The sequence below is a fragment of the Trichomycterus rosablanca genome, unplaced genomic scaffold (genome assembly GCF_030014385.1).
Source record: "Trichomycterus rosablanca isolate fTriRos1 unplaced genomic scaffold, fTriRos1.hap1 scaffold_185, whole genome shotgun sequence".
Lineage (NCBI taxonomy): Eukaryota > Metazoa > Chordata > Actinopteri > Siluriformes > Trichomycteridae > Trichomycterus > Trichomycterus rosablanca.
Genome location: NW_026947013.1, coordinates 29,345 through 55,766, shown reverse-complemented (window position 1 = coordinate 55,766; position 26,422 = coordinate 29,345). Strand labels below are relative to the sequence as shown.

Genomic DNA, 26,422 nt, shown 5'->3' with positions numbered 1-26,422 from the left:
TTGGCACAACGCGAATCGGAGTGCCTAAAACTTCTTTCCCGTGCTAAAATCATAGCAGTAACGCACGGTCTCGAGTGGCTTATTGCTTTTATAAAACGGCGGTCAACATAAAATACAATAAATACAACAATGTTTAATTCATAAATGTATTTATTGTGTATAAACTTACAATAAAGCATTCTTCCGCGACGCAAGGTAGTTCGATTAACAGTGTTGCTAGGCAACATGAGGGCGAACATAACATTAACTTTTTCTTTTCAGTGACGTATTAATATGGAATGATGTGAGGTTCTCATTTCTATTTACTGTTTATTGTTTACTGCTTTGGCAATAGTGTATCTAATTACATTCATGCCAGTAAAGCACCACTGAACTGAACTGAACTGGTCATAGGTGTGCGTTTATCGGGGATTTTACAACGGCTTCGAACGCGGCTCAGCCAATCAGATTTCAGTACCGGAACTATCCGTTTTATAATTGGCATTAACCATCCAATCAGAGGACTTAAAACGCCAACGTAATTGCACGCCAGCTAGCTGGCCTTAGCAACGCCGACTCAAAATCTGATTGTTTACTGTATCAATTTCATTGCCGTTTATTTTAGGCTCGAGGCGCCCGCGCTACTGATTTTGAAGCCTTAAGGCAGATTTATTTGACCCTGGCAACACATGATGACTGAAATATGATTGGATAATAGCTCTAGTATAAATATACACGCAACCAATAAAAAAACTATGAAAGAAAGAAAACAGACTTTTTGGAATTATTCTATAAATATTCATGGAAACATATATTAAAACATAAGTCAGTGATTCTGACAGTGTTTAGGCCAGCAGAGAAGGCCAATATATGTCGTTTCTAATAAAAGTACCTGGGTGCTAAACTAAACCATTCACCGTGATGTAACTGTACGGTAACTTTCTTCACAACTAGAAAGCACATAAACCTGACGCTGACTACACAACGGTGCAACAGTTTATGATAAAATAATAATAAAATTTACTTACCAAATCAGTGTTCTACAAGTATCATGGTAATCCCGACAATTATATAAGCGACGTTCAGTTCCAGTTCAGGCTTGTCCAGAAATGCTCCAACTGCCGTTTAGCGACAAATAGATGTCCGAAGTGCGCATGTCCAAATTAGGTTGAATACAGAAACTTGTTTTTTTAAACTGAATTTAAATTAAGAATATTGAGTAAGAAAACTTTTTCAACCACAAATTACAGATAACTTATTTAAAACGAGTGTTAATAACAAGTTGATGAAAACTGAGTCAGGCACACTCATTATATCTAATTAAATTAAGCGTTAAGACTTACAGTGTATAAAGTCCTACAGTATGGGTACAGTACCCAGCTAGCACAATCATCTGGCCCAGTTCCCACTTTTCTATTGGCACAGTCGGCCGAGAATCAATGTAGCCAGATCCGGCCACAGCTGGGTTTGGCTGGTGCTCATAGAAACGCGTGCAGTCTCTGATTCAGCACCGGCAGAACGAGCGTCACCATAGCAACAGTGCGACGTGAGCCGTTAAAAAAGAGGAATCATTCGTTCGCGTGAGGTAAATAAACGTTTAATCTTAACAACTTTTTACTTAGCAAAAAGTAAGCAGAAAGTCTATTAATGAGTTCTGGATTAAGATAAAGAGAGCAATTTGGAAATGGAAACTGTTAGGTAATGTTATCTAGTGAGTTTCAGGTTAACTGGTCTGAACTGAAACACGTCAGGTAACGTTAGCTAAAAGGCTAACAGTTTCTAGCATTAGACAACAGCTGCTAAATAATTGAAGCTCATTGAATACTGTGGATGACGTTAATTTAAAAGCTACAATAAGCAACAAGAACAATAATAATAATAATAATAACAACAACAAAACAACAATAATAATAATAATAATAATAATAGTAATACAATATTAAGCAACAGACGAACTACCATCTCTGACTGTACATCCACAAGGTGGACCAACAAAGCAGGTGTGTACAATAATAGAGTGGACAGTAAGTGGACTCATTGTTTAAAAAGTCCAGCAACACTGCTGTGTGTGATCCTTTTAAACCAGCACAACACACACTAACACATGAATGATCCACCACCCATAATACTTGCTCTGAGGTGGTCCTGTGGAGGTCCTGACCATTGAAGAATTAGGTAAGAGGGGGCTAACAAAGTATGCAGAGGAACTGATGGACAACAGTGGAACTGTAGAGCTACAAAGTGCTTTTATATGGTTAGTGAAGCTGATAGAAAAAGAGTATACATACAAGGAGGTGGTTATAATGTTGTGGCTGATTGGTGTATTATTCGGTATTCTACTTAGTTACATTTGTGAAAGACCGTGGCATCTTTTCAGTGACTTTTGCAACTGTTCTCTTTGTGTGACTGAATAACTGGAACAAAAAACTTATTTTTGTAGAAAGTTATTTTAAAAGTTAATTGTAGATGACAGTTAACTGAAGTGTCTGTACTTCTTTATATTATTTCTATTATGGGAAACTTTTTCTTTCTCACTACTAAAAATACTTTTTACTAAAATACTTGTTATTATACTTGTTATACATAAGTTTTCTCTCTGACAATGCAGTGAACATGGACAGAAGGTAGAACTTTGCTAATTCGTTGGCCTGTAAAAGATCAGCACTATGCACCATGTTAATAAACTCAGACATGAATGTGAATTAGACAGACACTGAGCTGAAATAAATGGTAGTCTTCCATATGGTAGATGGGGTTATTAGATGTACAGAACAACATAAACAGAATGTCCTGTCTCTAAATAGATAAATGAATAAACAAAAAATACAGAATCTAAATTGCACAGATTTTCTATTTCAGGTTATTTACTGCAATAAACTAGCAGATTTACTAAAACTTAATAATAGGCTTTCAGTCTGTTAATCCTATCCAAACCCCTATACTTCTGCAGGTGCAGTGAGACAGAATTCATTCTGCAGCAAAGCAGTCGATGAGGAAATTGAAAAATATATGAAAAGATGGCGGCAGAAAAAAGTAGTACATAGTATGTATAGTACTATTATGTATGTATAGGATAGTATTAATATTTGCCATATATATATATATATATATATATGTGTGTGTGATAAATATTTATGGTATGTATATAGGATGTATTAGTAGATGTAGTGGTAGTATGTTTAGTAGTATTGTGTATGTGGAGTATAGTATTTATATTTACAATATTGTTTACTTTTATAATTATTATTTATTATTATTATTCTTATATGCAATTAAGAGCCTCCCATTGGATAATTATTGCATGGGTGATTATGTTTTAGCTGGCAACAAGTTATTTAACCCTAACTGAAGCAATCACTTAAACGTTTGGTGAAATCAGATGGTAGAAAAACTTCAGTAGAACTCAGGGATGTTTAATAGTGACAGTAAGAGCATTTCCACACGCACAATGCGAAGGGAACTCAAGGGATTGGTACTAAACAGCTGTGTAGCCTTAAGAAAACCACTTGTCAATGAGGCTAACCGGCAAAAACGGCTTCAATTTGCTAGGGAGAATAAAGATTGGACTCTGGTGCAATGGAAGAAGGTCATGTGGTCTGATGAGTCCAGATTTATCCTGTTCCAGAGTGATGGGTGCATCAGGGTAAGAAGAGAGGCGGCTGAAGTGATGCACCCATCATGCCTAGTGCCTACCGTACAAGCCTAAGGGAGCAGTGCTATGATCTGGGGTCGCTGCAGTCGGTCAGGTCTAGGTTCAGCAACGTAATGTGCCCAAAGAATGAGATCAGCTGACTACCTGAATATACTGAAATACCAGGTTAATCCATCAATAGATTTTTTCTTCCCTGATGGCACGGCATATTCCAAGATAACAATGCCAGGATTCATCGGGCTCAGATTGTGAAAGAGTACTTCAGGGAGCATGAGACATCATTTTCACACATGGATTGGCCACCACAGAGTCCAGACCTGAACCCCATTGAGAATCTTTGGGATGTGCTGGAGAAGACTTTGCGCAGTGCTCCAAATCTCCCATCATCAATACACGATCTCGGAGAAAAATTAATGCAACTCTGGACAGAAATAAATGTTGTGACATTGCAGAAGCTTGTGGAAACGATGCCATACCGAATGTGTGCCGTAATCAAAGCTAAAGGCGGTCCAACCAAATATTAGAGTGTGTGACCTTTTTTTTGGCCAGGCAGTGTATATGTTATTTTCTAAATATAATATTCATATAGTTGTCATTTTGGTTCACTTTTATAATATTCTGATTATTATTATTATACTACTTGCTGCAATTATCTTAATAAAATACTTTCTGCTGCACAATCTGTAGTTAATCTGTAGCATAAATGTACTATTTTATCTATGAGAATATGTGAAATGAGAAGAAAACCGGAAATAAATAGTATCGCAGTGTTTCGGGGGCAATTCCGGCCCAGTTATGGGAGAGTCGGCGGAGATCTGGCATCCGGATTTGGGCCAGTGTATTTGGGCCGATTCTGGGCAGTCATTCAAAAAGAGTCAGAGCCGACACGGGCTGCCGGCACTGAACCAGATGCGGCAGGCTCGGCTGGCAGGAGCTGCGCCGGAAGTGGGCCACAATTACAAGGCTAGCTGGGTAACAATATATAGTGTAAACAATTCTAAAATCAACCATTTTAATATAATAAACGATGCAAAAGTTACCTATGGCCAGGTACTACCCACTACACTTAAATTACAGAAACAAACCCTACAGTATGGGTACAGTAATAAAGAATTAAAAGTTAAAAAAATATATATAAAAAAGGAAGGACATTATTTTTTTCATATAACCAAGGATGTACAACCCCTGGCAAAAATTATGGAATCACCACTCTTGGAAGATGTTCTTTCAATTGTTTAATTTTGTAGAAAAAAAATTAATCACAGACATGCCACAAAACTATCATTTCTCAAACTGTCAACCCTCTGGCATTAAGAAACAATAAAAAAAAGAAACAAATATAATAGTTGTGGTCAGTCACAATTGGAATCACTCAAATCTGAGGAAAAAATTATGGAATCATTAGAAAACACTGCACCATTATTACTTTGTTGCACCACCTCTGGCTTTTATAATGGTTTAAACTCTCTGAGGCATGGAGTTAACTAATGACAAACAGTATTCTTCATCAATCTGCCTTCAACTGTCTCTTGCTGTTGCCAGATCAGCTTTGCAGGTTGGAACCTTGTCATTGACCATTTTCTTCAATTTCCACCAGAGACTTTCAAATGGATTGAGATCCGGACTATTTGCAGGCCATGCCATTGACATTATATGTTTTCTTGAAGGAAAGTTTTCACGTCCTTTGCCCTATGGCAAGATGCATTATCATCTTGAAAAATGAAGTCATCATCACCAAACATCCTTTCAACTGATGGAATAAGAAAAGCGTCCAAAATTTCAATGTGGACTTTGGCATTTATTGAAGACCATCTCCCCTGTGCCTTTACCCGACATGCAGGCCCATATCATCAACAATTGTGGAAATTAACATGTTTTCTTTAGGCAGTTATCTTCATAAATTTCATTGGACAGACACCAAACAAAAGTTCCAGCATCATCACCTTGCCCAATGCAGATTCGCGATTCATCACTGAAGATCACTTTTATCCAGTCACCCACAGTCCACGATTGCTTTTCTTTAGCCTACTTTAACCTTGTTCTTTTCTTTTTAGGTGTTAATGATTGCTTTTGTTTGGCTTTTCTGTATGTAAATCCCATTTCTTTTAGGTGATTTCTTACAGTTCAGTCACAGACATTGACTCCACTTTCCGGCCACTTGTTTCTCATTTGTTTTGTTGTGCATTTTCTGTTTTCAAGACATATTGCTTTAAGTTTTCTATCTTGATGCTTTGATGTCTTACTTGGTCTACCAGTATGCTTCCCTTTTACAACCTTCCCATTTTGTTTGTACTTGGTCCAGATTTTAAACACAGCTTACTGGGAACAACCAACATCTTTTGCGACATTCCACAATGATTTATCTTCTTGAAGGAGTTTTATAATCCTCTCATTTGTTTCAACTGACATATCTTGTGTTGGAACCATGATTCATGACAATCTGCTTTGTGCAACAGCTCTCCGAGGTGTAAGCACTCTTTTTAAACTGAAGAATAATTAGCAAATCTAATCTGCTGCAGATGTTTTGTTTTTAAACTGCAAATTACAGAGTGATTCCATAATTTTTTCCTCAGATTTGAGTGATTCCATATTTTTTTCCTCTACTTGATCTAAAAAAAGCAATTGTGACTGACCACAACTATTATATTTGTTTCTTTTTTTTATTGTTTCTTAATGCCAGAAGGTTGACATTTTGAAAAATGATAGTTTTGTGGCATGTCTGTGATTAATTTTTTTTCTACAAAATTAAACAATTGACAGAACATCTTCCAAGAGTGGTGATTCCATAATTTTTGCCAGGGGTTGTAGTAGTTACTAGTCATTTGTACTAGTTACTACAACCACATTATAAAAGTCCTACAGCATGGGTACAGTAACGAATCATAAAATGTACTACAGTAAAGGTACAGTAATATTAAATTATAAAAGATTAACAGAAATTAAGAAACGCAAGTTTTGATAAGATGAAGGTTGTAGTAGTTAACTAGTGACTTATACTGCTTACTACAACAACACTGCAAATGTGCAAAAAGTCCCACAGCATGAGTACAGTAGATAATCAAAAAAAAATTTAAATTTACAAAAATCAAAAAACGTAAACATGAACATAACGCTCACGAACTAACCAGGAAGTCTGAGCTGCTGTAAGTAACTTGCTGTGTTTACTGGTGTTTCTGTTTCCATGTAGAAAGATGGCTGAGTCAAAAATTTCAGTAACTCAGGACGAGTTCAGCTGTTCAATCTGTCTGGAAACACTGAAGGATCCAGTGACTACATCATGTGGACACAGTTTCTGTATGATGTGTATTAATAACTGCTGGGATCAGGCGGATGATAAGGGAACATACAGCTGTCCACAGTGTAGAAAAACCTTCACTCCAAGACCTGAAGTGAGTAAAAACATTATTCTGGCAAACGTTGTGGAGAATCTGAAAAAGAGAGAATCCCAAGTTCCACCTCCTGCTGGACCTAAAGATGTGGCGTGTGATTACTGCACTGGGAAAAAATACAAAGCTGTTAAATCCTGTCTGGTGTGTTTGGCCTCTTTCTGTGAAACTCACCTTCAGCCTCATTATCAAATTCCTTCTTATAAGAAGCACAAGCTGGTTGAAGCCTCCAGACGACTGCAGGATCAGATCTGCTCTCAGCATGATAAACTGCTGGAGGTTTACTGTCGTACTGATCAGCAGTGTATCTGCGTGTTGTGTATGCTAGACAATCATAAAGGACATGATACAATATCAGCTGCAGCAGAAAGAACTGAGAAACAGGTAAACATATTATACAGCTCTCTTTAACAAGTAACAACTCATTAGCATTTACACTGACGTTGTTTTTGTGGTGCTCGTACACAATACGAGTAAATTCTGAATTGTTATTCTATGTAGAAGCAGCTGCTGGAGATCCAGAGAAAATTCCAGGAGAAAATCCAGAACAGAGAGAAGGAACTTTGTGAGCTGATAAACGCTGTCGAGTCTCACAAGGTAAATTTTATAAACAAAACTCTTAGGATCAGTCCGACTCTCCATTAAACCAATATCCATTAAAAACTTTTATTTATTGGGTAACTTGCAAGTGATGGAGCATTTTTGATCATGAATTTAAAAATTCTGCATGGTAAATTTGTGATTGATGTTGTACAACAGTGTATATATACATATATATATATACAGTGTATCACAAAAGTGAGTACACCCCTCACATTTCTGCAGATATTTAAGTATATCTTTTCATGGGACAACACTGACAAAATGACACTTTGACAACACCTCCCCAACACCTGCTGCACTCATGCAGCCCCAGACCATGGCATTCCCACCACCATGCTTGACTGTAGGCATGACACACTTATCTTTGTACTCCTCACCTGATTGCCGCCACACATGCTTGAGACCATCTGAACCAAACAAATTAATCTTGGTCTCATCAGACCATAGGACATGGTTCCAGTAATCCATGTCCTTTGTTGACATGTCTTCAGCAAACTGTTTGCGGGCTTTCTTGTGTAGAGACTTCAGAAGAGGCTTCCTTCTGGGGTAACAGCCCCCACAAAATTATTGTGGTCTAAAACCAGGTGTTTCAGTTATTTTGTCCAACCCCTGTAAATCGCAGGATTGCCAAGGCTGCAGCAGTTATGGCCAGTCTAAATCACAGAGTGTGGCAAAACTCCAACCTTTCTGTAAAAACCAAGCTGCGTGTCTACCAAGCCTGCGTGTTAAGCACACTCCTCTATGGTAATGAGACTTGGACAACCTACGCTAGGCATGAGAGGAAGCTAAACAGCTTTCACCTGAGGTGCCTGCGACGCATCCTGCGTGTACAGTGGCAGGACAAAGTACCCGATACAGAAGTTCTGGAACGCGCCAACACGAGAAGCATGTTTGCCAGCCTCTGTGAGAAGCGTCTCCGTTGGCTTGGCCACGTTAGAAGAATGGATCCAGGTCATACAGATCTTCTGTATGGTGAGCTGGCTGATGGTCCACGGCTGACTGGACGCCCCCGACTGCGATTCAAAGATGTCTGCAAGAGGGACATGAAATTATGCGGCATCAACCCTAGTTCGTGTGAATCCAGCGCTGAAGACCGTACAGCCTGGCGACTTGCTGCTAGACGGGGTACTCTGAAAGCAGAGGAGGACAGGTTCAAGCATCTTGCTGACAAGAAAGCCAGGAGGAAGGCGCAGCAATCTCAACCACAACGTGCGACTCAATGCTACATCATCATCTCTCGAAGACCGAAGGATGCCATATATATATATACAGTGTATCACAAAAGTGAGTACACCCCTCACATTTCTGCAGATATTTAAGTATATCTTTTCATGGGACAACACTGACAAAATGACACTTTGACACAATGAAAAGTAGTCTGTGTGCAGCTTATATAACAGTGTATATTTATTCTTCCCTTAAAATAACTCAATATACAGCCATTAATGTCTAAACCACCGGCAACAAAAGTGAGTACACCCCTAAGAGACTACACCTCTAAATGTCCAAATTGAGCACTGCTTGTCATTTTCCCTCCAAAATGTCATGTGACTCGTTAGTGTTACTAGGTCTCAGGTGTGCATAGGGAGCAGGTGTGTTCAATTTAGTAGTACAGCTCTCACACTCTCTCATACTGGTCACTGAAAGTTCCAACATGGCACCTCATGGCAAAGAACTCTCTGAGGATCCTAAAAGACGAACTGTTGCGCTACATGAAGATGGCCAAGGCTACAAGAAGATTGCCAACACCCTGAAACTGAGCTGCAGCACAGTGGCCAAGATCATCCAGCGTTTTTAAAGAGCAGGGTCCACTCAGAACAGACCTCGCGTTGGTCGTCCAAAGAAGCTGAGTGCACGTGCTCAGCGTCACATCCAACTGCTGTCTTTAAAAGATAGGTGCAGGAGTGCTGTCAGCATTGCTGCAGAGATTGAAAAGGTGGGGGGTCAGCCTGTCAGTGCTCAGACCATACGCCGCACACTACATCAAATTGGTCTGCATGGCTGTCACCCCAGAAGGAAGCCTCTTCTGAAATCTCTACACAAGAAAGCCCGCAAACAGTTTGCTGAAGACATGTCAACAAAGGACATGGATTACTGGAACCATGTCCTATGGTCTGATGAGACCAATATTAATTTGTTTGGTTCAGATGGTCTCAAGCATGTGTGGCGGCAATCAGGTGAGGAGTACAAAGATAAGTGTGTCATGCCTACAGTCAAGCATGGTGGTGGGAATGCCTGGGGCAATGGTCTGGGGCTGCATGAGTGCAGCAGGTGTTGGGGAGTTACATTTCATTGAGGGACACATGAACTCCAATATGTACTGTGAAATACTGAAGCAGAGCATGATCCCCTCCCTCCGGAAACTGGGTCGCAGGGCAGTGTTCCAGCATGATAATGACCCCAAACACACCTCTAAGACGACCACTGCTTTATTGAAGAGGCTGAGGGTAAAGGTGATGGACTGGCCAAGCATGTCTCCAGACCTAAACCCAATAGAACATCTTTGGGGCATCCTCAAGCGGAAGGTGGAGGAGCGCAAAGTCTCGAATATCCGCCAGCTCCGTGATGTCGTCATGGAGGAGTGGAAAAGCATTCCAGTGGCAACCTGTGAAGCTCTGGTAAACTCCATGCCCAGGAGAGTTAAGGCAGTTCTGGGAAATAATGATGGCCACACAAAATATTGACACTTCAGGAACTTTCACTAAGGGGTGTACTCACTTTTGTTGCCGGTGGTTTAGACATTAATGGCTGTAAATTGAGTTATTTTGAGGGAAGAATAAATTTACACTGTTATATAAGCTGCACACAGACTACTTTTCATTGTGTCAAAGTGTCATTTTGTCAGTGTTGTCCCATGAAAAGATATACTTAAATATCTGCAGAAATGTGAGGGGTGTACTCACTTTTGTGATACACTGTATATACGTATATATATATATATATATATATATATATATATATATATTATTATTTTATTTTTTTTTCACATTTTTTCCACATTTATTATTATTATTTATACGTTTTCCACATTTTGTTACATTACAGACATATTTGAAATCCGATTTGAGTATAGTTTTCTTTTCAAATATCTACATGAAATAGCCCATAATGACAAAGTGAAAACATGATTTCAGACATTTTTGTAAATTTATTACAAATGTAAATATTTAAACATAATAGGTACATAAGGATTTACACCCATGGCTTAATATTTTGTTGAAGCACCTTTGGCAGCAATCACAGCCTCAAGTCTTCTTGAGTATGTCTATACAAGCTTGGCACACCTGTTTTTGGGCATTTTCTCCCATTCTTCTCTGCAGATCCTCTCAAGCTCAGTCAGGTTGGATGGGCAGTGTCCGTAGACAGCCATTTTTAGGTCTTTCCAGAGATGTTCAATTGGATTCAAGTTCGGGCTCTGGCTGGGCTACTCAAGGACATTCACAGACTGCTCCTGAAGCCAATCCTTTGTTATCTTGGCTGTGCTTTGGGTCATTGTCGTGTTGAAAGATGAATCGTCGCCCTAGTCTGAGTTCCAGTGCACTCTGGAGCAGGTTTTCTTGAAGAATCTCTCTATATTTGGCTGCTTTCATCTTACCCTCTATGCGGACTAGTTGCCCAGTTCCTGCCGCAGAAAAACATCCCCACAGCATGATGCTGCCACCACCATGCTTGACAGTAGGGATGGTGTTAGCCAGGCGATGAGCAGTGCCTGTTTTTCTCCAGACATGACGCTTGTAGTTCAGGCCAAAAAGGTGCTTTTTGGCAAACTCCAAGTGTGCTGCCATGTGCCTTTTAGTGAGCAATGGTTGACCTACTGGATGGTTGTCCTATCTCCACAAGGGAACACTGGAGCTTTGCCTTAGTGACCATTGGGTTCTTGGTCACCTCTCTGACCAAGGCCCTTCTTCCCCGATTACTCAGTTTGGTCGGGCGGCCAGATTTAGGGAGGGTTCTGGTGGTTCCAAACTTCTTCCATTTCCGAATAATGGAGACCACAGTGCTTTTCGGGACCTTCAATGCTGCCGAATTTTTTTTGTATCCTTCCCCAGATTTGTGCCTTGACACAATCCGGTCTCGGAGGTCTAAAGACAATTCCTTTGACTTCATTGCTTGATTTTTGCTCTGATATGCACTGTCAACTGTGAGACCTTTTATAGACAAGTGTGTGCCATTCCAAATTATGTTCAATCAACTGAATTTACCACAGGTGGTCTCCAATCAAGTTGTAGAAGCATCTCAAGGATGATCAGTGTAAACTGGATGCACCTGAGCTCAATTTTGAGCGTCATAGCAAAGGGTGTGAATACTATGTACCTATTATTTTTAAATCAAAATTCAAGATTCAAAATTTCTTTATTGTCAATTCACTACGTACAGTAGAAATTGAGATATTGTTTCTCTCTCACCTTAATACAAAGAAAAAAAGAGGAAAAAGTGTGCAAGTGCAATTCCTTTTGCAGTACAAAAAATACATATATTCTTCTTGGAAGAGCAGCATATAAGGTGTTCCTTGTACCTTGTCTGATAACAGCATGTGCAATAATGGTGCACAGTGCAATTTAATACAGTTTGCAACAAATACACATAATACTAGATTTGAAAGTAAAACTGAACCTTATTGGAACAGCCTAGGTGTAGTTTTATATTTGTGAGTAGGGGGTGTGTTTGATCAGGAAGAGTGTTATGGACCAGGGGCCAGGGGCAAGGGGGTAATGTAGTGGACAGAATTCAGCATCCTGATGGCCTGATAGATGAAACTGTTTAGCAGCCTTGTGGAGCGGGCCTGGTGGCTCCGGTACCTTTTCCCTGAGGGCAGGAGGCTGAAGAATGATTGTAGAGGGTGGGAAGTGTCACTGGCAATACGGATCGCTCTGCAGGTAAGGCGGGAGTTGTAGATATCTATGAGGGAGGGCAGAGTGGTACCGATAATCTTACTGGCTGTGTTCACTATGCGTTGCAGTAACTTTTGGCAGGAGGCAGTACAGCCTCCAAACCACACAGTGATACAGTTTGAAAGGACACTCTCAATAGTTCCCCGATAGAATGAGTACATGATGGGGGGTGAGGCTTGTGCACTCCTCAACTTGCGAATAAATTAGAGGCGGGTTTGAGCCTTCTTAGCCAGTTATGTTACGTTGTCCGACCAGGAAAGGTCCTCTGAGATGTTCACTCCCAGGAACTTGGTGCTGCACACCCTCTCGACCACAGCACCGTCAATGATCGGGGGGGAGGGGGGGGGGTGAGTGACTTCTTCTGAAGTTGACCACTATGTCCTTGGTGTTCCCCACATTTAGAAAGAGATTATTTTTACACAACTGGACCAGTTGCCACACCTCCTGCCTATAGTGGGTCTCGTCGTTCTTAGTGACGAGACCCACAATGGTCGTATCATCTGCAAATTTGATTATATGGTTGGTACTGTAGGTTGGTACACAGTTGTGAGTCAGCAGAGTGAAGAGCAGTGGGCTGAGCAGTGAGCACGCATCCTTGCGGTGCTCCCATGCTCAGCACGATGGTTCTGGAGAAGTTTCTGCTGACCCGCACATTTTGTGGCCTCCCAGAAAGAAAGTCCCACACCCAGCTGCATAGCGAGGTTTTAAATCCCAATTGATCGAGTTTATATATTAACTGTTGTGGAATGATTGTATTAAATGCCGAACTAAAGTCCAAGAACAACAATCTCACGTAGAACTCCTTTGAGTCCAGATGAGTGAGCGCTGGATGGAGAACAGAGGTAATAGCGTCCTCTATAGACCTGTTTGACCTGTAAGCAAACTGAAACGGGTCATGGGAAGAAGGGAGGATGGATTTAATGTCTTTCAAAATCAGCCGTTCAAAACATTTAATGATAATAGAGGTCAGTGCTGTGGGCCGATAGTCATTTAGAGTAGATGAAAGAGGCTTCTTTGGGACTGGAATTATAGCTTTGAAGCATGTGGGGACAACAGCTTGGCTTAGAGAGATATTAGCAAGCTTGTCTTTGAGCTCCTCTGCACAGTCCTTCAAAGCACGACCAGGAATATTGTCCGGTCCAGCTGCCTTGCAAGGGTTGATCCCAGAAAGGGTCCTCATCACGCTGGCTGGAGCCAGACATATGACCTGCTCTTCTGGGGAAGGAGTAGTCTTTTGTGCCGATATGCTGTTATGTGATTCAAAGCGTCCAAAGAAGTCGTTTAGGCAGTTGAGTAATGTGATGTCACTCTCACAAGTTGGTAGTGGGGATTTGTAGTTTGTGAGGGTTTGAATGCCACGCCAGAGAGACTGTGTATCTCTGGTGTTGCTAAAGTGACCAGATATTTTCTTACTATACTGTCGTTTTGTCTTCCTGATGCCTCGTGACAGCTCTGGCTGTTGCTAGTCCTGCAGTATCACCCGACCTATAGGCTGTGTCCCGAGCCCTCAGGAGCCTATATACCTCTCCTGTAAGCCAAGGCTTCTAGTTTGCATGAACAGTGATGGTTTTAAAGTGGGTTACGTCATCCGTGCATTTAGCAATATGTGCTGTGACTACCTCAGTATATTCCTACATGGTCATTGTAAGTGGCTGCTTGTTTAAAGACGTCCCAGTCAGTGGTTCTAAAACAGTCCTTTAGAGCATTAGAGGCCCCCTCTGGCCACACGCGTACCTGCTTTCGTGTTGGTTTGATGGCTCGCACTCTGGGTCTGTATGCTGGTCTCAGCATGATGGTGATGTGATCAGAGAGACCCAGGTGAGGGAGGGGAGAGGCCTTGTATGCTCTCTTGTGGAATGTATAGACCAGGTCCAGTATGTTGTCCCCTCTTGTTGGAAAATCCACATGTTGGTGTAGTTTAGGCAAAAGAGTTTTTAAGTTCACATGATTGAAATCGCCTGCTGTAATAATAAAACCGTCCGGGTGCGCTGTCTGTTGGTCACTGATGGCTTGGTAAAGTTCATTTAGTGCCTCGCTTCTGATGTCTGTTTTTACCGTGGGGGGGTATATAAACAGCAAGGAGCAGAATCTATGAAAACTCCATCGGAAGGTAGAAGGGTCGGCACTTTATAATGATAATCTCCGCCAGTGGAGAACAGTATTTATGCAAAACAGTAGCATTTCGGCACCAAGCATTGCTAATATAGACACACACTCCTCCGCCACGGGTCTTACCTCCTTCAGTAGAGGCTTGGTCAGCGTGGTAGCATGTTAGCCCAGTTAGCTGAATAGCGGAGTCCGGTGTTATGGAGAATTGGTAAAACTCTTTAAGTGTATTGATCAGTACACTAATGATCAATACACTTAAAGAGTGCGAATTATACTGTAATTGTACAAAAATAATACAAAAGATCAACTTTAATTGGATTAAGTGTACTAAACTGTACTAAATTGGAACTATTTTAAGTAGTTAATTTACCTTAAGTATACTACTGCATGTGTATTGAACTCCATGTTTCACATACACTTAAAGTGAAATTAAAGCACACTTCACAACTGCACAATCAGTAGTCGAAGTGCACTTGGAGTACATTAAAATATCCACTTTCTGTCTTTCTAGACCTGATTCTAGCAATATATTTATCAATATATTTATTTATGAGCACTGTAATGACATATGTAACAATACCAACCTTTTATAGATATACTTACAATAATACTTTTAATAAATACATTACCATGAAGTATACTTGTAGTTAAAATTAACTTTCATTAAATTTAATATACATCTCATGTACTTGTTTTCATAATAGATGTTTGGTATATTTTTGCAAAGAATGTTAAACGATTCGTATTTTTTAACATGAAGTTACTTATTGGTAAAACGTTAATAGTATTTTTGTTATTTTAAAAATATTTAATTAATCTTTAATTTTAATATGGAAAATAAATTAATCATATTAAAGAACATATTCAGGTACTTTTTAATACTATGTTATGTGTTTTTACTTTGCATGTAATTAATGGATTTCACATGATGCTGTGATTATACTTGCAAAGAATTCACTACATAAATATTTATTCAGTGTACTTGAATGAACGAGTTAAAATTTACGTTCCAAGTGTATTTTAAATTGACTAGAACAATAAAGCATTACCAACAAACATATTTACATATCTAGTCATAAGGAATCCATAAAGTAGGTATTACTACACCTGTGTTTACAGTGCGCCGGTGGCGCAGCGGTAAAACACACTAACGTATAAGAAATGACATGTGAAAGTCAGGGGTTCGAACCTCGCGTCTGCTAAAAGTCTGAACACCACCTCGAAATATAACAAAATAATGACCCCTACTGGTTGCTGGTTACAATTCAGAGATCAGTGCTTGGCTGTGAAGCTTTTCTCTGAACTACAAAGAAGTGTAAGAATGTTTTTGCTCTAAAATAAATATATTTAAAGTCTATTTTCAATGTACTCTAAGTGCACTTGAAATACTGATTAAATGTGCTTCAACTTCATTCATCATCAAGAGTATGTGAAACGGAATTAAATACACATGCAGCTACATATAAATGTGAAGGATGGACAAATATCAAAGTAAGAATTGTTCCCTCTTTCTGAATCTTCTAACAGTGTTCTGCACAGACAGCAATGAAGAACATTGAGAGGATCTGTACTGAACTAATCAACTCAATTAAGAGAAGATGCTCTAAGCTAAAAGGTCTGATCAGAGATCGAGAGACAGCAGAAGTAAGTCGTGCTGAAAAAGTCCTGAAGCAGGTGGAGCAGGAGATTGTAGAGCTGAAGAGGAAAGATGCTGAACTGGAACAGCTTTCACACACAGAGGATCCCGTCCATTTCCTCCAGGTAACAGAACTACAAATAATTATATTATTGCTGCACCAGTCCAAGTAATAAATTACAGCAGTACTTAGTAACTTGACATCCCCTCAACTCAAAATATTTGAAACTTGATGCCTTTCGTTGAAAAATTTGTTCCCTTGAACTCGATTATTGTTAGAATTCATTCAAGCATGTTGGGGAGAGCCGGAAATGCAAGAGAACCACGTCACAAGCAAAGCTTGACACCTTTGTTCCCTTAAACCTGACGTTTCTTTTAAACTTGATTTTTGTTAGCATTCATTCAACCACGTCACAAGCAAAGCATCCTCTCCTGTCTTCTCAGAGGTCTCCTTTTTATAGGCGTCTCCCCCCTGGTGGTAGCTTGGCACATCTTCGTACATCTTCCACAAATCTGTAACATAGGGAAAACCCCCCTACACAAAACACATAATGACCCATAAAGTCGTAACACTCGGGGTTCTGTGAAATTGTGAGAATCAGAATCAGCTTTTCTGAGAGATCATGAAATACTGTTAATGTTATTTGGAGAAACATCACTCTGTGCTTCATATCTTGTTGTTTCTCTGTGAACATTATTTGTCTGGATGTAGAATTTTCAGTCTCTCTCGGCTCCTGCTGGATTTGCAGAATCAGCCGCCATTACAATCAGTCCTTCATTTGATGATGTTACAAAGTCTGTATCTCAGCTGAGAGAGAAAGTAGAAGAATTCTGGAAAGATCAGTGTGAAAAGATACCAGATGAAGGTCAGTTTATGCCCTCAGTGTTCCATTGTCTCCAAAATGCTTCGGTACTCAAACATCAAACAAAACAATCAAATCCATCAACATGAACATTTTACATTTAACAACATCATTCATTTACTCATTAACCCAGTACTGGTCATGGTCACAGTGAGTCAGTTACTCAGACTTAAGGTCTCTTTAGACAAACACTGGGAGAACATATCAAATTTCTTACTGGCTGTACCTGCGACAATTTATGGTGTAAATATGTATTTACTGTGATTAGCGATTGTACTGTTATTCTTTCTGCAGTGAAGAAAGTTCTAATTACTTCACCTCCTGAACTTAAAATCAGAGAAGATTTTCTACAATGTAAGTTTCTCACAAACACACAAACATACACAGTGCAGTGAAAAAGTATTTGCACCCCAGTTATCTGTATTTTTACATATTTGTCACACTTTAGAGGGCATGAAGTTAAAACAAGTAAAACAATCTTTTAAACTGATGTCTGTATATTTTAATCCATGAGATTTTAGTCTCAATCATTCAGTCACAGAAACCACTGAAACACACACACACGCTAACATTTACCAACACACATTTACACACAGACACAGTTACAGAGACACACCCACTCACACACATGCTTACACACATTCACACTTACATATAATCAGACACACACACACACTCATATGTGAGCACACAAGCACACTGAAATACACACACACAAACACTTAAACACAATTCAAAGAGCTTTATTAGCATGACTGTGTGTGTGTTGTTGGAGTTTGTGTTGCTGGTGTGTGTCTGTGTACTGTTTGTGAATGTGTAGTGTTTGTGGGGGGGTTTCTATGTCTGTAGTGTTTGTGTAGTGTTGGTATACTGTTTATGTATGTTTGTGTGGTGTTCTTGTGTTTGTGTAGTGTTTGTGTGTTTGAGTAGCATTTGTGTGTATGTGTAGGGTTTGTATGTATTTGTGTAGAATTTGTGTGTATGTGTAGTGTCTGTGTGTATTTGTGCAGTGTTTGTTTAATGTATGTGTGTGTGTTTGTGTAGTGTTTGTGTAGTGTTTGTGTGTTTGAGTAGTATTTGTGTGTATGTGTAGTAGGGCTGGGCGATATGGATCAAAAATAATATCTCGATATTTTTTGCTGAACGGCGATATACGATATACAGTATATCTCGATATTATTTTATCCCATAAGGTAATAACAAAAAGACACTTCTGAGACAACATAAATGTAGAAAATACAACTTAAAATCTAACAAAACTCCCACTCACAAAATAAACTGTAGATGGTGCCAAATAAAAGAAATAAGCAAAACAGCTAAACTGCCAAACCAGGCCTAAATTAACACACACAAAAAAGACAAGGGGTGGCACCCGCCTCTTACCTAGTGGGCTACACAGAATAATAATAATACCTACGTGTATGAATGTATTTACTGTGATTAGTGATTGTACTGTTACTCTTTCTGCAAGTGAAGAAAGTCCGGATTACTTCACCTCCTGAACCTAAAATCAGAGAAGATTTTCTACAATGTAAGTTTCTCACAAGCACACAAACATACACAGTGCAGTAAAAAAAAGTTATCTGTATTTTTACATATTTGTCACAATGTCTCAATTGTGTCTCAATCATTCAGTCACAGAAACCACTTAAACACACACACACACACACACTAACACACACACACATTTACACAGTTACAGAGACACACCCACTCACACATGCTTACTCACATTCACACGCATGCGCACACACGCACACACAATTCAAAAAGCTTTATTAGTATGACTGTGTTTGTTGTTGGACTGTGTGTTGCTGGTGTGTGTCTGTGTACTGTTTGTGAATGTGTCGTGTTTGTGCGGTGTCTGTATGTCTGTGTAGCATTTGTGTGTGTTTGTGTAGTGTTTGTCTGATTGTGTAGTGTCTGTGTGCATGTGTATGGTTTGTATGTGTTTATGTAGTGTTTGTGTAATGTATGTGTTTGGGTGTATGTGTGTACATGTAGTGTTTGTATGTGTTTGTTTGTTTGTGTAGTGTTTGTGTGATTGTGTAGTGTATGTGTATGGTTTGTATGTGTTTATGTAGTGTTTTAGTAGTGTCTGTGTGTATGTGTAGGGTTTCTATGTGTTTATGTAGTGTTTGTGTAATGTATGTGTGTGTAATATGTGTGTGTGTGTGTGTAGTGGCTGTGTGTACGTATAGTGTTTGTATGTGTTTGTATAATGTTTGTGTAGTGTCTGTGGGTTTGTGTAGTGTCTGTGTGTATGTGTAGTGTTTGTATAGTGTTTGTGTAGTGTATATGTAGTGTCTGGGTGTTTGTGTAGTGTTAGCATTTGTGTGTGCTTGAGTAGTATTTGTGTTTGTAGTGTATGTATGTGTTTATGTAGTGTTTGTGGAATGTATGTGTGTGTTTGTGTGATTGTGTAGTGTCTGTGTGTATGTGTAGGGTTTGCATGTGTTTATGTAGTGTTTGTGGAATGTATGTGTGTTTGTATGATTGTGTAGTGTTTGTGTATGTGTGCGTTTGTGTAGTGTTTGTGAGTGATTGTGTAGTGTCTGTGTGTATGTGTGTGTTTGTGTAGCATTAATGTATGTTTGAGTTAGGGCTGGACGATATGTCTAAAATTTATATCACGATTTACAGTAACTCCTAATTTCGGTCGATACGATATAATTCCGATATCGATATGAATAACACAAATGTCAGAAAAACTGCCATTTGCAAACCTCTTTTCTGGTTTCTGGCAAGAAATACAAGCTGATTACACCACTGAATTAGTCCTTCCTCTCTTATCAGCTATTTCATCTGCTTCTTTTTCAACTGTGGACAGTGGTGGAGCCAGACAATTTTCATAGTGGTGGCCAGACTGAGACCATTGCTCACACAGGGGTGGCAAAGAAACTGTCTGATACCTTTTTTTTGTATGTGGCTAGTAGCTGTTGATCTAGTAGTGTTTTGGTCACTTACTCGTTTACCTATACAGGCAGTGAGTACCATGTAGAATTACATCAAGCCTAGCATAATAAGCTTTTTATTTTTTCTCATTTTCCCTGTGAAAAACTAAAATATAGCCTAGAACCTTAACAGAATTTCAAAGATATTCCTTTGCAATACTTGATCATTTGATTGCAAACTTGTGTGTACTGATGAGACTCATTTGAACCCCAGAACATGCCAGTGTGAATGCATGGAAAACAAATTTAAATTTTCTTTCAAGAATATGATACATTCTGACCAACACTATTAAGCCAAATCAGCATTGAAAATTGACTTTACTTTTAATAGCCTTCTACAATGCTGGGGCTTCTTAAAACTGAATATTCTCTTTTCAATAGAAGTGTTATTTAAATGCTATTAAATTGTTTTTGAAATTGTTTCCAATTAGGAGGAAAACAGCCCAATCTGGCAACAGTGGAATGCGAATTTCCCGTTGGTGCCTTTATTCGTAGCGCGCCACAAGTAATAAGAAGTAGTAGTAATAACTGGTATTAGTACTCAGTACTAGTACTTCTTCTGTAATTGTGTTGGTGGTTGACATTTATGTTGAGTGTGTAACTGCACTGTTTTGATGGAGAACTACTCGCTTGAGGTGCGCTGTTGAATTGCGTCCCTGTGGGAACACCTGTGAGCAGAAATGCTTCCGCAAAAAAGTAACACCGGCAAAGCGCACTGACGTAATGCATATCGATCGAATTTGTTTAAAAATCATATCACCGTTATTAAAACATTTTCTATCGCGATATATATCGATATCGAATTATTGTCCAGCACTAGTTTGAGTAGTATTTATGTGTATGTGTAGTGTCTGTGTGTATTTGTGTTCGTGTTGTGATTGTGTAGCATGTGTGTGTTTGTGTTGCATTTGTGTGTTTGTGTGTATGTGTAGTGTCTGTGTGTATTTGTAAAGCGTTTGTGTAATGTATGTGTGTGTTTGTGTGATTGTGCAATGTGTGTGTTTGAGTAGTATTTATGTGTATGTGTTGTGTCTTTACATCTCTGTATTTGTGTAGTGTCTGTGTGTATTTGTAAAGTGTTTGTGTAATGTATGTGTGTGTTTGTGTAATTGTGTAGTGTTTGTGTAATGTATGTGTGTGTTTGTATAGTGTTTGTGTGATTGTGTAGTGTTTGTGTAATCTATGTGTGAGTTTGTGTGATTGTGTAGTGTTTGTGTGTATGTGTAGGGTTTGTATGCAATTTTGTAGGGTTTGTTTGATTGTGTAGTGTTTGTGTGTATGTGAAGAGTTTGTGGGATTGTGCAGTGTTTGTCTAATGTGTGTGTTTGAGTAGTATTTGTGTGTATGTGTAGTGTCTATGTATTTGTGTAGTGTTTGTGTGATTGTGTAGTGTGTGTGATTGTCTAATGTTTGTGTAATGTATGTGTGTATGTGTGAGTTTGTGTGATTGGGTAGTGTTTGTGTGTATTTGTGCATGGTTTGTGTAATTGTTTGTGTGGATGTGAAGGGTTTGTAGGTGATTGTGTAGTGTTTGTGTGATTGTGTAGAGTTTGTGTAATGTATGTGTGAGTTTGTGTGATTGTGTCATTGTGTAGTGTTTGTGTGATTGTGTAGAGTTTGTGTATATGTGTAGGGTTTGTGCAGTGTTTGTGTAATGTATGTATGTGTGAGTTTGTGTGATTGTGTAGTGTGTGTATGTGTAGAGTTTGTATGCGTTTTTGTAGTATTTGTGTAATGTGTGTGTATGTGTAATGTGTGTGTTTGTGTAGTGTCTGTGTACGTGTAGGCTTTGTATGTGTTTGTGTGTGTTTGAATTGTGTTGCTGGTGTATGGCAAGCTGTTTTAGCTTTTAATCCTCCTTTTCTTGATATCAAGAATTTCATTTTTTAAGTTAAGAATTGAATTCTTACTAGTAAAAACTTAATTCTTGATATCAATAATTTAATTTTTGATATCAGAAAATAAAATTTTACTAGTAAGAATTAAATTTTTACTAGTTAAAATTGTATTCAAATGAGTCTGTTTAAATATATCCAATAGTAGCTCATTGTCACTGCATGTGGGAGTGTCTCCAAATATGCAAACACCAAGGAGGCATATAACACTTCACTGAAAAAGAAGATCAGGGAAGGCAAAGACGGCTACAGGAAGAGGATGGAGGACCAGCTGCAGCAGAATAATGAGAATAAGAATGGAGTCTAGAGGGGCCTAAGAACAATTTCGGGACTTAAGGAATCCAACAGACAGTCTGTAGGAGACTTACAGTGGGCAAACGACATAACACATTCTTTAACAGATTTGATCAGGCACTTGCTCCCCCCACAAACACCATGGATCAATTTATGCAGCTGCCCCCAACGTCTACTGTTTCTGTAATGCCTACCCTTGGGCTATTAACACCCAACTCCCAACTCCTTTGTTCATCTCCACTGCAACCTTCACCCACCACAGTTCGATGCTTCACACCTCCACCTTCAGCACCCAGCACCCAAGCCTGCTCTTCTCTATCGTTCACCAGTGATCAAGTGAGGAGGCAACTGAGGAAGATGAGGGTGAGGAAGTCTGCTGGCCCTGATGGCATCCACCCCGGGCTTCTGAGACACTGTGCAGACCAGCTGTGTGGGATAGTCCAGGTCATCTTTAACCCCTTAGCGATCCAGCCTATTTTTGTGCATTTTTCGCCTGAAAGACATACCTAGTTTCTAAGGCTTCTCATTCAGAAAGTTTATAAGATAACACAAAAATTATACTTCAGTGTTATAGAAAACCCTTTAAAGTATCAGAAAAACACAGCCAAATGCCATGATGATATTTTACCATGCTCAAATGATGTGTCAGAATCTCGATGAAATCTTTTATTGAATGAGGACCAGTAACCTCAGAATTAGCAAATAAAATATAATTATTTATTTAGAAAAGAAGAAAGGAAGTCTCTGATCTCTGAAGTGATCGATCACTGCAAGTTTCTCTCTGTCTCTCTCTGTTTATCTCTCTCTGAATTGTTAGAATCTGACCCTTTTAAGCTATACCCACCAGGGTGTGTGGTCGAAGTCTTAGTTGTTACCTTATATGGCGATTTCTAGAACATTATGTCTTATTGGGCAGATTCCAAAGTTAACTCAAGTTGTTAGTCTGAATTAGCATACACTTCTCGTTTATGTATTTTTGATTGTTTTGTGTAAGTTCTATCTTCCGCTTTTATCTCTCTACTTTCCGGTGTACGTGCAGATCGACATGTTCATTCTAAGGCCTATTGATTATTATGAATACAAAGTACTTTTTGTTCCAAAATCCCTACAAACTCCCCCCTTGGGAACTTAAAAGTTCCCAAAACAGGAACAGCAGAGAGAAACTTCATCAGAACACAATCACTCAGTACATCTCGGAGTTCCTGAAAGTACATGGTCGCAAAGGACTGTAAAGACAAATAAGCAACCTTAATGATATGTGAGTGTGATTATGATAAAAATTAAATAACTAAGTAAATAATGAAAACAGGTGTCATGTAGACAGTGGTTACCTGGTAGAGGTCAGGACAACATTTACAGGTTGGTAGTTATACGGTTAGATTGATAGATATTGAAAACATTGTCCCACACAAGGACAGGTAATGCCAAGGAATGAAACAGTGTCAGGCCCGTACGTCGTCCGCCCACTGCCAAGAAGAAGGTCGGTACAATTTCACAATTCAAAAAGATGTTGGACCACAAGGGACCTAGACCAGCGACCGGGCTTTGCAGCTGCGCCTGCCATAGGTTGTCTCCAGCAGGAGATCTTACCCGTCTTTGGCTAACAGCTCTCTCGCCCTTGTTAAACCGACTCCCCCAGACAATGGTGTGCAGCAGTTTTAAGGACTCACGGCATCACTGCCCACTGCCATCACTGTAGCAGAATCGGAACCTGTAAACCAATTCCCAAATTTGACCCCTTTGCCGGATTAGTACGGTATCCTGAACTCTTCCCATGTAAGTAGTTATATGCTAATGTGTATAGAAATGTTGAATGCATAAAAACAACAATCTCTTAATTCCAGCAAGCAATGGTGTGGGATTATAGGTGTGAGTGAGTGCGTGGTTCTATGTGTACTGTAATTAATTCTTATTTTACTTTTTAATGTATCAAGTGTAATGTGCATGTAATGTGTATATCAGTAGCCTAATCTAGCATAATATCAAAACACAGCAAAAGGTAAATGAGTATGGTTTGTCGCTAACGAAGCCACAAACTAAAGATTCTGAAGACTAAAGATTCGTCGGCAATTAGCAAGTCAGTCTCTGTGCTGACGTCTTGCAGCTCCAGCCGGGTGCCATCTTTCAGTACCATCTGGGTGGCCTTGGCGTCAGCAGAACCTTTTTGGATAACTCCGTCAATCAGCCTTACAGTTAGTGACCTGAAACAAGGAACGCAGCAACATCCGCATACATTTACATTTTCAGCATTTAGCAGACGCTCTTATCCAGAGCGACTTACAGAAGTGCTTCCATAGTGAACATTTCATTTCTCAAGTTTAGGTAAACAACAGTCGAAGAACACAGATCTGCTAAAACTTGTTAGAACCAAAGTGTTTTTTTTGTTGTTGTTTTTTTGGAAATGGAAAAGGATGGAACAAAATGTTAGTAAATAAGTACAAGTCAGCTTAAGTGCTTCATGAAAAGGTGGGTTTTTAATCGTTTTTTAAAGACAGCAAGAGACTCGGACAGACAGAGGAAGTTCATTCCACCACTTGGGCGCTAGAACAGAGAAGAGCCTTGATGCTTGTCTTCATTTAGTCCTGGATGGAAGCTCAAGTCGAGCGAGACTGGTGGCTCGGAGGTTGCGTGGTACAGAGCGGGGTTTGATTAGACCACAAAGGTAGCTTGGGGCTGGTCCATTTTTGGCTTTGTAGGCGAGCGTCAGTGTTTTAAACTGAATGCGTGCAGCTACAGGAAGCCAGTGAAGAGAACGCAGCAGTGGGGTGATGTGGCAGTGTTTGGGCTGGTTAAAAACAAGACGGTCAGCTGCATTTTGAATGAGTTGCAAGCTAATAGTGGACATGGGCGCTCCTGCCAGAAGGGAGTTGCAGTAGTCCAACCGTGAGATTACAAGTGATTGCACCAGAATCTGGGTAGCTTCCCTGGAGAGAAATGGCCGAATCTTCCTGTTGGACATGGGCGCTCCTGCCAGAAGGGAGTTGCAGTAGTCCAACCGTGAGATTACAAGTGATTGCACCAGAATCTGGGTAGCTTCCCTGGAGAGAAATGGCCGAATCTTCCTGATGTTGTACAGGAGGAACCGGCACGATCTTGTCATGTTGGCTATATAAGGAGAGAAGGTCAGCTGGTTATCAAAGACAACACCAAGACTTCTTACCTTATCAAATGGTCTGATCTGGGAGTCATCCAGAGAAATGACTAGTTCCTGGGTTGGAGACTGATCTCCAGGAATAAGCAACATCTCTGTCTTGCTGGGATTAAGTTTTAGATGATGAGCTGACATCCATTGTGAGATATCTCGCAGACATGCTGAGATGCGAGCTGAGACTTGTGTGTCTGCATACAACAAGCAGTGCAGCGGCACAACAGGCAGAGGTTAACAAACTCAAGATTATGGCCTTGTACTGGCCGAACATTTTGGTTAGCCATTTGTTGAATGGATTCTCAATGCCGCTGTTTTCGGCCAATTCATTGCTTAGTGAAGTTAAACCCTCAAGCGCCCTGGATATGGTACCGTCAGGGGCTGTATTGTTGGGAATAAATGTGCAGCATTGTTCACCAAACATTTTGCAAACCCCACCCTTTTCTGCCAATAGGAAATCCAGAGCAATTCGGTTTTGCCAAGCCATCAGGCTGGTTTTGTCAAGTTGTTCATGTATGCCTTTCACAGCGTCTCTGGTGTAATTTACAAAGCGCTGTTGATTATAGTAAATGTAATTTATCCAGTCCACATTTTTGTTATTGGTGGCCCACCAGAAAAGCAGGCTCTCAAATCCTGCTGCAACTTGGTCTCTTGCCTTAAATTAATCTGGTACCCCACGAGGTACCCCAATACTATCGATATGAACGTGAGGGTCGAACGAGCCGGATGGGCCAACAACCGAACGCTTGGTTCGCCCCAAAGTCTGACTGTCATTCAGGTTCCACAACGGGAGAACAAGTTGTATAAGGGCACATTTGCCTTTCCAATTTTTGGGAAGCTTTGATCTTAAGGTTTTCGGGGGGTGCAAAGCCACCACAAATCAGCTCTTGTGACGTCCTGATTACTGAACCAAATGGGATGGAAGCCGTTCGCGTCGTTGTCCACATTTATGGTGTCCCCACACCATGGCAGGTTCCCTATTTCCAGGGTCCCTGTCTGTCGGTAGAAGCAAGT

General features: G+C 39.9%; 1 protein-coding gene across 1 annotated transcript; it reads left to right on the top strand.

Annotated features, from left to right (window-relative positions):
• The first annotated feature begins 6,822 nt into the window (after nt 1–6,822).
• Nucleotides 6,823–22,276, top strand: LOC134306070 (E3 ubiquitin/ISG15 ligase TRIM25-like). The gene is made up of 8 exons (XM_062990290.1): nt 6,823–7,401; nt 7,519–7,614; nt 16,149–16,382; nt 16,970–17,123; nt 17,415–17,474; nt 18,592–18,628; nt 21,844–21,850; nt 22,118–22,276. Exons 1-8 carry the CDS (start codon nt 6,823–6,825, stop codon nt 22,274–22,276), a joined length of 1,326 nt encoding a protein of 441 aa, XP_062846360.1.
• Nucleotides 22,277–26,422: the final 4,146 nt, after the last annotated feature.

What these genes read in the sequence shown, in the direction of transcription:
- LOC134306070 (XM_062990290.1), top strand. Translation starts at nt 6,823, where the DNA reads ATGGCTGAGTCAAAAATTTCAGTAACTCAGGACGAGTTCAGCTGTTCA. An exon ending in ACGCTGTCGAGTCTCACAAG is followed by an intron (nt 7,615 to 16,148) that starts GTAAATTTTATA and finishes ATCTTCTAACAG; the next exon opens with TGTTCTGCACAGACAGCAAT. An exon ending in CAGAGAAGATTTTCTACAAT is followed by an intron (nt 17,475 to 18,591) that starts GTAAGTTTCTCA and finishes TCTTTCTGCAAG; the next exon opens with TGAAGAAAGTCCGGATTACT.